Consider the following 10,800-nt stretch of genomic DNA (forward strand, 5'->3'; position numbering starts at 1 on the left):
TTTTTTCCAACAGATTAACATTTTTTTTTATTAATAACTATTTATTTCTTTTGAAAATTCTATAGATAAAATTCAGCAAAGGCGGATAGAATGGGTGAGGGCGCCTGCCCATCTCTTTAGATGAAAAAAAAAAAGTTGATTAAATAAGGAATCGCTGAAAAATGACTGGAGCGTGGCTCCTCTTATGCATTCAGTACCCCTCCCCCTTTATGAAAATTTCTGGGTCAGCCACTGAATTTTAATCAAAAGTCTAACTTTTACACTGAATGCCGGTTCGTAGATGAGAAACAAGCAGAAACATAGTCGGATCCAGGGAGCACCGCCCCCCTATATTGTGGACAATATTGATTAGGGAATGATCACCGAAGCCTGACTGGAGCGGATCCTCCTTATTATACTACTACTACTAATAATAATAAATTCTTTAATCAAAGAGAGTACCTTAATAAGAACTAGTCTAATTTTCATTGAGGCCCTTAGGTCAGTCAACGGGCCCTCTTATAAAAAGTTCTATTTCCGTCTTGCACTGATAAAGACCGGCGTTATTTCTTTTCCATAAATTTGGCGTATATATATATTATAACTTGGACTTATAATGTTTCCAGATTTTACATTGTTAATATACAATGTACAAAAAAAATGTCAGTATGAAAAAACTTGTTATTGTTTTGCGTATTAGCGACGCACATCTTTATCATGAGGCTTAACATGCTGCGTCATTTGTTTTGATGTTCTTATATTATAGATATTATTCCGTGAGGGCACGACCGTTAAATATCATTTATATTTATCAAATAGTGTTGTATTATTCAAAATATAATGAATTATAGTAGTATACTGGCCGAAGGTCAGTTATCCGGCCACTCGATCATCGCCACGTAACCTTTTATTCAATAACGCATAATACGACACAACGCAGTTACCTCCCGACACATACTATTTGTCTTCTTAATGAGGGTCTTGTTGGGGTCATTTATTATTGTATTATATAGCCATTATGTCATCATCTGGTCAATATATTTTTACCCAATATTTGATCTATTCTTTACATTATAGCATCCCATTATTCTCAATTCTTTATTTCTGCTACTTCAAAATCAAAGATAGAAGAAGACGCATGCCAAGCAACCCAAAGAACTGTTTAGAATTTTCGGTTTTAATGCTCTTCGACTTCGTATAGATTTGACTTTCAAACTGTTTTCTTCGTGTGTCACTGTGGTACATGTAAGTCTTGTGTAGACGAAACGCTCGTTTAGCGTACAAATTCAGAAGTCCGATATAGTTTATGTCAAAACATACAGTAGACCTCCTGCAAGAGCTGACATGTCAAACATCAGATTCACAATATAGGATCACGATTTCTTCCATATGTATATGAACTTTGTGTATTTAAAAAAAAAATATAAAGAAGTATGTTTATCAGATTTTTATAACATAATGTAGATGTGGAATGGTTCCCAATAAGACATATATTCCATGCACCAGAGAGCTAATGATGTCATCGAACGCCCTTCAACAATGAGCAAAACCATAACCGTATAGTGAGCTATGAAAAGACTCCGACATGACAAAATGTCAAGCATTGAGACGAATAATACTTTATATTATTGCTTTTATATTTCTATTTATAGACATTCAAGTCTTTTCTTATACCCTGACACGATGCTAAAAACGAGATGAAATAACACTTATATATTTATATGCGTGTGTCAGAAAAGTTAGTCTCCACTTTCTTAGCCATTACATGGTTTATTGTCCTATTTGGTAAATACCGACTCGTCATATTATGACAAGAATGATTGCTACTGCTGTAAAAACTACGTAGGGAGTGTTTTTATTACTATATTTATAGTAGTTGTCAATCTAGTTGCGTATTAAGACAAGTAGACAGCGACTGAGCTCGTTCACATTTTGGACCGTTGCACGATGCGGCCGGTACCATGCACTATTCTAGCAATAGTGCTTTTCGCTGCACTAAGTGCAGCCCAGATGGGTGAATTTCAAGGTGAGTTGTGTTTTACCATTTTCTAATCTGTAAACTGAAGCTTGTTCGTATTCTAAAAACGTTAAACATCTGGTAAACATTTACACTCAGAAGAGAATAATAATGCCGATGTTTATTTGATTAATCCAGATACTTTTTGCCAATTGTATTTTTTTCTTTTATATACTACACCTAATCTTTTTATTGTGAATTAGGAAATAAGTTTTTTTTTTTTATTAAATGTGAATTTTCTTGTAAAAGTAACCATTAACGAAATAGTATAACATCCTGTGTGGTAATGCAAAAAAAAAAAAAAAAAAGGAGAAGAAAAATACAAACTCGGAATTTTGCTTTGTTTTAAAGGTAAAATATAGATATGCAATTTTCATTCAAAAATAAGCAGACGAGACTCGATACAATTTTGAAAAAATGTTCCGAAGTTGTACCTTATTGAGGGTAATATCTTCAGCATCATATTTTGTAATTTAACGTGATTTAAAAAAAACCAGATGAAAGTAGAGAGTTTTGACCAATTAAGTTGCTTCTATTGGATCTATAGACAGTTGAACAAAAATTATTCGGACACTCTGCGTTTAGAACCACACGCAGATCCTTCATAAATACATATGTGTATGAAATTTGCCTTCATCTTCTTATTTTATATTCATCGGAATATTTCAGATTTCATTTTCAGGATTTTCAAATTTATGTGACATAAAATAAAAAGGAAGAGATTATCAGGACAAGATTTTCTTAAATTAACATTCCGTCTCCGTAAATTACGTTGCCCATGATTTTTGGAAGGGGGTGATGCGATATGCAATAAAACGGAAGAACTAGCGACGAGCATAACGATCCCTTTTTTTTGACAATGATATATTTTCCAATAAAAGGGGACGTACGCGCTCCACGCCCCTTAATATGTCGAAATGATAAGAGTCTTTTATGAAGAGTTGTCTCATTGGCACTCATACCACATCCTCCGTCTATATCTACTTAATATCGTCTTGATTCGTACTGACTATAAGAATGCGGCCAAGTTAACGTGACGTTAAACTCCAAACAATCAAGCAATCATTTTGTCATTGACCCTTAATAAAGACATTTCAACGGTTAAGACATCCGGTCTCTTTTTTTCTAGTGTAGTCATGAGCTTTTATTATTTCAATCTTTTAGTTTTGTCGTATCCTTTCTAAATTTGGTAGCTGCACTGTTGGTAATGTCTTTATTTTTGTATTTTATTCTTTTCACCAACCCGAAATATTTATTTTGATATATAATATTTATGCATTACTTTTTTTTACCTTCAAGTCTTTTTTTTATATATATATATCTTCTATAAATGACCATATGTTTTGGCCCCTGGGCACTAATAAATGTAAAGTTCATTCTACCGTCTTTGACAGTTTTATGCTGTAATGTTCGATGTGATGTGTATTTACAGTGACGATATTGCAATTAAAAAGTAAAATAATATAGTCATCTACGAAGCCCATAGAATTTCTTAGATATTTTGACAGGAATAGCAAAATCGAAAAAAGAAAAACGATCGTTCCTTTTCTTTCTTATAAAATATTCGAAACTTAAACGAAATTGTATATCGACAGTAAATATATAGTTGATGTCTGAAATTATTAAAATGGAGGTGGGATATAGGGAGTTAAAATTGGGGAGGGGTATAGAGGTGTTAAAAGGTGGATCAAGTTGGATATAGCGGGTTAACAAAGTGCATGGAAAATGGAAGATATAATTTAAAGCGGGATTCGGGATACGGAGCACTCTACTGTCATCTCCACAATTATTCTTTTTCATGTGCCAAATTTTATACAGCAACACGCACACCTCCTGTTGTCGCTATTTTCTTAAAATAGTAACACAGTAATATTTCATTCAATTTCGATTTCATTTCACAACTTTTTCCTTAAAATCTTGGACTCATTTACGATAGAAATTATTTTTATATTGATATAAACCTTTTGATAACTTTAATAATTGTAGTCATTTTAAGCTGGAATATTGAAAAACAATAGAAGACATGTTCGGTCACTATACATTATACTATACTCAAATGTCCCCGACTTTTATCCCGAACGGCCTCTAAAACTGGACCTACCTCTTGTATTGTATTTAATGTTGATTTGTTCTCATCCTGAACATGCATTAAATATCCTAACTGGACTTTTATGAACCATCATTCGATCATCAATCAATCACTTCCTCATACATTTTGTACTTTATTTGTAGACATGATGAGAGGATGCGTTGCCGAACGTGGGTTCTGCATTGATGTAAATAGAGTAGCAGCTCAGGGTACTCCCCCGGGAGAAGCCGCCGAGGCAGCCGAGGCAGGAGCCGGTGCGGCACCAACACAACCTCCCCCACCTGCACCACGTGGTAGAAGACGTGGCCGTGGGCCTAACCCTCTAGGGAGAGCACATCAACCAAGACAACCACCACAACTGGACTTTTTTGGACAAATGAACATACTGAATACCCACTGTGCAAGCTATGACTTCGAACCAGCATGCATGAGTACGGGTGGCTATTGTTGTTACCCACACCCGTAAACGATTCTGTAAGTAATAAATTACTATAAAAATAAGAAGATGTGGTATAGTTGCCAATGAGACAACTCTCCAGCCATAACCAAATGACTTAAACCCTAATAACTATAGGTCAGCGTACGGCCTTCAACAATGAGCAATACTACTAGTATACATGCTAATAAATTCTTTCTGTGAGTAATCTACTACTAAAAAAACTTGACCATTTTCTGCTTTACAAATTAAGTTAATGAGATTGATTAAGTAGTCCTAGGTAGGATGTCAATGCTAAGGAAAATATTTGTTTCTTAATATATAATATATTGTTAGTTTGTAGACAAATTTAAAGCATACAATTAACCTTCAATGCAGAAACGATTTCATGAAAACGTTAATTTAGAATACTTTTATGATTATTATTTTCTTTGTGGTAAACCAGGGACTTTCTATACTAAGATACTAGAAAAATAATTTATGAGTACTATTATAACCGCTTTTTTTCCTTGAAGTCAGGTCTGAGACCTTCACACGGAATATTTCACAGCATGCAGCTTCTTAATATTAAACTTGACAGACAACACGCTAACATTTTGTATGAAATTTTCAAACGAACACAAAAGAAAACCAACAAAAAAAAAAAAAAAAAAAACCGCTGTGATACCAAGCCCACCAAAGAAAAAATCAATTCAACATCAATGTTTAGGTCTTTTATCGAATATTGGATTAACAAAGTCGGTGATTGAATCATTGTCTCAAAATTAACGTGAATTAACACGGATACAACTAGTGATATTCATCTTCTATAGCAAATGATGATATTCATTGTACCTATTTCTATTACAGGATTATTAGACAACAAACAGCCATAACTTATTAGCAGCAACTAAAATGTATTTGTATTGGTACAGGGGATTATCATCATGTATTGTATTATTATCACCAACTTTTGTTTTTTATAAATAAAATATGAAAAACGTCCGTGGTCAATTTTCATTGTAACGATATTTGAAAAACATCTGAATATGCTCAACATGCGAAAAAATCATTGTAATTTTATCTACCGGCAATTATCATGGTTTTTTTTATACGGACTGAGCCCTAATGTCCAACTGCCCACGTCAGGTTTCCTAACGAACCACATTACTACTATCATATAGAATACACGTATCCATGTATCTACTGACAATTGGATATACGGTGGAGGACCCAACGATGGAAATATGAATTAAAGAGATGTTTAATGTATTTCAATGAAGTGTCGTCCAATGTCAAACTGATGGCCCAAGGATTTGTATAGTAAGACTAAACAAATCCTTGGATGGCCTAATTTCTCTTTTTTACCCAATTTTGCAGTTAGTTTGCAATCTGATTGATGTTCATCCATCACATGAAATCGATGTACCCTGCAATGTTAAAGTTTCATGAGTACACTTGGGGCAAAAGGTTTTAAAAGACAAACACACACAACATTTTGGAGAAACCTCGCCCTTCCCCAGTTTCTAACACTCACACACTAACAAAGCTGATATTTTTACTAGTATGTATTTAATGGTAATTAATTTTAAGTGTTATAAAAAAGATGTGGTAAGATTGCCAATGAGACAACTAACTCTCCACCAGTGACCAAATGATACAGAAATTAACAACTATAGGTTATCGTACCGCCTTCAACAATGAGCAGTTCCCATGGCGTTTTTTAACTGATTTGTATAGTTTGTTCTTATGTTGTACTGTTACACTGGCACCACTGTCCCAGGTTAGGGGAGGGTTGGGATCCCGCTAACATGTTTAACCCCGCCATATTCAGTATATATGTGCCTGTCCCAAGTCAGGAGTCTGAAATTTAGTGGTTGTCGTTTGTTTATGTGTTACATATTTGTTTTTCGTTAATTTTTTGTTCATGAATTCGACCGTTAGTTTTCACGTTTAAATTGTTTTACATTTGTCATTCGGGGCCCTTTATAGCTGACTATGTGGAATGGGCTTTGTTCATTGTTGAAGGCCGTACGGGGACCTATAGTTGTTTATTTCTGTATCATTTGGCCTCTTGTGAACAGTTATCTCATTGGCAATCCTACCACATGATTATTGGCTTTAAACTAGCTTTCTGTAACTGCGAGTATTTTCAGATCTGTATACTTAAAATGGGCAAAAAATATAACTTCGGAAAGGATTCTTACAATGTAAATAATGAGAGATAGGACTCAAGACAGAAGTTGAGCCGTTGGTAAAGCTAGTTTGGTCGCTTTTTTTAAACATCATTATATGTATATATAAGGTTCAACACAGATTAGATATGTGAAAACGTTGCTGATTATATCATTTATAAGTACTAAAGCGGCTGATAGAGAGTCTGATAAATGTTAATTAGTTTTTATAAAGGTGCAATTAAAACCAGTCATAAATGTATTTCAAATATTTGATGATCTAGTAATGCTTGTGATAGGGTACTATAGCTGTTTATTATACATGTTTGGCTTGCAGGATAAACGATCTTTTTAAGCCGAAGGTCATTGGCGATGAGTCATGTACAGTAAATTTTATTTGAATTTCCAGGGTTTCAAAATAGTGTTGTTCTGAGATCAGAGAACTGTATTTTCTAGGAGATGACTGTGGCTTTTAATTTTAGAATTACAAAAGTCAAGGACCTTTATTGTACCATTCTTTACACTGATGTTTGATTATACACAATCATTGATTTCTTTTTGGAGAACCTTTCACTTAAAATTTCAAATGGATTTGTCATAATATAAAGCAAATTTGAACACCTATAGCTGATTTCGATATAGCACTATAGCCTAGCCGCAAAAACAAACACGTATACGTACTGAGGACCAGAGACATATAATATATATGTCTCTGGTAGGACTAAAGAAATAATCTTTCAATGGTAAAAGGATTTTTACAGCAAATTACCAAATCCTCAAGTATGCAGAACTTTTCAAGATATGTGTTTTAAAAAAATAAAGCTACACACACAGTAACAGTAGTTTTTTTTATTATTATTATCATTGTCATTTTGCTTAGTAGTTTCTTTTGTCACCTTTTCCCCGACATCGGACTCGGGTTTCAGTTTAACTGATTTTTATTGTATTGCTTATTTTTCCTTTAAATTCTTCATTGGTTATATAGGTAGAGGTATTAGGGGTCGAGATTTTACAAAACTATTTAACCCGCCGCATTTTTGCGCCTGTCCCATGCCTCCAGGATCCCCTGTCCTTTGTTAGTCTTGCATGTTTTTAATTTTTTTTTAGTTCATTTATATGTTTTGGAGTTTAGTATGACGTCCATTTTCACTGAACTATAGTACATATTTTTTATTTAAGGGTCAGGAGGTGAGGTCCACCTCCGGTGCGGTATTTCAAGTATCATGATAGTTGAAACCTATTGGTGGCATTCGGCTGACCTGTTATCTGATTCCCATACTGATTTTACATAAAATTATCATGCCACAAACAACTGAATATTATGGAACGCCGTAGCTGCCTTATGTGTACTTGTTTTTAGATACGCTTATACTTTTCTATATATGCACATACTTTTTCTCTATATGCACATAGTTTACTTTATATGCACATAGTTTACTTTATATGCACATAGTTTTTCTATATATGCACATAGTTTTACTATATATGCACATACTTTTTCTCTATACGCACATACTTGTTCTCTATATGCACATAGTTTACTTTATATGCACATAGTTTTTCTCTATATGCACATCTGTTACTTATTCGTTTTTAATGCGCGGAGTATACGGTTGCACTTTGAATTAAATCGTTTTTCAATTGTGTTCATGTCTCTGGTGGTAACAATGTGTTCTTACAGATGAAATGACCCTATAAGCGCGATTGCAACCGTTCCAGTGCTCGGTTAATACCCTGTTACTTATTCACTTATAATACGTTTGTTGTACGTTGCACCTTTTAAAAAAAAATTCAATTGTGCCCATGTCTCTTGGTGTAACAATGTGTTCTTAGAGATGAAATGACCCTATTAGCGCGCATGTACCCGTTCCAGCGCTCGGTTGACACCCTGTTATCTATTCGTTACCTATTCGTTACCTATTCACTTATAATACGTTTGTTGTACGTTGCACCTTTTAGAAAAGGATTTTCAATTGTGTTCATGTCTCTGGTGGTAACAATGTGATCTTAGAGATTGAATGACCCTATTAGGGCGTATGTACCCGTTCCAGCGCTCGGTTAATACCCTGTTACCTATTTGTTACCTATTCGTTACCTATTCACTTATAATACGTTTGTTGTACATTGCACCTTTTAGAAAAGGATTTTCAATTATGTCCATGTCTCAGGTGGTAACAATGTGTTCTTAGAGATGAAATAACCCTATTACTGCGTATGTACCCGTTCCAGCGCTCGGTTAATACCCTGTTACCCATTCGTTACTTATTCGCTTATAATACGTTTGTAATACTTTTTATGTGTAGTGTAGTATGTTCAGACTTATTTTTGTTTGTACGTTTTGGATGATTTTGTTTAAATATTCCATGTGTAATGGCAGTGTAAACATTCAGAGTTTGAATTTATTAGAATAGTAAATTTAACATTTAAGAGAAAGCTGTACTTGTCACAAAGCTGCCACCAAAAAATAGGGACATTGCTTTAATCTACAATTTTCTATGACAATGATAAATGTTCATTAAGAAGAGAAAATTTTTATCTTTTATTCATCATATTTGATTTTCAACCATATTTGTCAGGGTTCTCCAAGGAAAATATGTGCAAAAGCAGAAACATGTAAATACTTATATATTATATAACAGGTAACAGGTTATTTACCGAGCGCTGGAACGGGTACATGCGTGCTAATAGGGTAATTTCATCTCTAAGAACACATTGTTACCACAAGAGACATGGACACAATTGAAAATCCTTTTCTAAAAGGTGCAACGTACAACAAACGTATTAAAAGTGAATAAGTAACATGGTATTAACAGAGCGCTGGAACTGGTGCATGCGCGCTAATAGGGTCATTTCATCTCTTAGAAAACATTATTACCACCAGAGATATGAACTTAATTGAAAATCCTTTTCTAAAAGGTTCTACGTACAACAAACGTATTATAAGTGAATAGGTAACAGGGTATTAACCGAGCGCTGGAACGGGTACATGCGCGCTAATAGGGTAATTTCATTTTTTAAAACACATTGTTACCATCAAAGATACGGACACAATTGAAAATCCTTTTCTAAAAGGTGCAACGTACAACAAACGCATTATCAGTGAATAGGTAACGAATAGGTAACAGGTTAATTACCGAGCGCTGGAACGGGTACATGCGCGCTAATAGGGTCATTTCATCTCTAAGAACACATTGTTACTCCAAGAGACATGGGCACAATTGAATTTTTTTTTTTAAAGGTGCAACGTACAACAAACGTATTATAAGTGAATAAGTAACAGGGTATTAACCGAGCACTGGAACGGTTGCAATCGCGCTTATAGGGTCATTTCATCTGTAAGAACACATTGTTACCACCAGAGACATGAACACAATTGAAAAACGATTTAATTCAAAGTGCAACCGTATACTCCGCGCATTAAAAACGAATAAGTAACAGATGTGCATATAGAGAAAAACTATGTGCATATAAAGTAAACTATGTGCATATAGAGAACAAGTATGTGCGTATAGAGAAAAAGTATGTGCATATATAGTAAAACTATGTGCATATATAGAAAAACTATGTGCATATATAGAAAAACTATGTGCATATAAAGTAAACTATGTGCAAATAAAGTAAACTATGTGCATATAGAGAAAAAGTATGTGCATATATAGAAAAACTATGTGCATATATTGAAAAGTATTTAAGCGTATCTAAAAACAAGTACACATAAGGCAGCTACGGCGTTCCATAGAATATACTATGGAATGCATGAATCGATTGAATATCAATTGTTTATAAATGTATATCAGATTTATAAATTGTCATGTTGAGCTATCTAAAAAAAATACTGAAAATCCTAGGTATATAGATTTAGTAAATAGTAAGTGCACATGATTGCTAAAAAACCGCAATGAAATGTGATATTGATGCCAACGTTAGTAACGATAATAATGTAATAAAAATAGATATATAGGTCGGAAATACGAAAAAAGACTTGAAAACATTGATAATCATAACAACATACAATTCCAACCTAAAAATTGAAATTAGAATTATATATCTATAAAAATGTTAGAAAAACCACTCGACTCTTTCTCCGAAAAAGTTAAAAAGGAGGAAACAAAATACTTGAAAACTT

General features: G+C 33.9%; 1 protein-coding gene across 1 annotated transcript; it reads left to right on the forward strand.

Moving 5' to 3' along the window:
- The first annotated feature begins 1,825 nt into the window (after positions 1–1,825).
- Positions 1,826–5,505, forward strand: LOC139501349 (uncharacterized). The gene is made up of 3 exons (XM_071290395.1): positions 1,826–2,005; positions 4,229–4,559; positions 5,371–5,505. The coding sequence occupies exons 1-2, from the start codon at positions 1,927–1,929 to the stop codon at positions 4,549–4,551; spliced, it is 402 nt and encodes a 133-aa protein (XP_071146496.1). The 5' UTR covers positions 1,826–1,926; the 3' UTR covers positions 4,552–4,559; positions 5,371–5,505.
- The last annotated feature ends 5,295 nt before the right edge of the window (positions 5,506–10,800 follow it).

Source organism: Mytilus edulis, chromosome 13, assembly GCF_963676685.1.
Source record: "Mytilus edulis chromosome 13, xbMytEdul2.2, whole genome shotgun sequence".
NCBI lineage: Eukaryota > Metazoa > Mollusca > Bivalvia > Mytilida > Mytilidae > Mytilus > Mytilus edulis.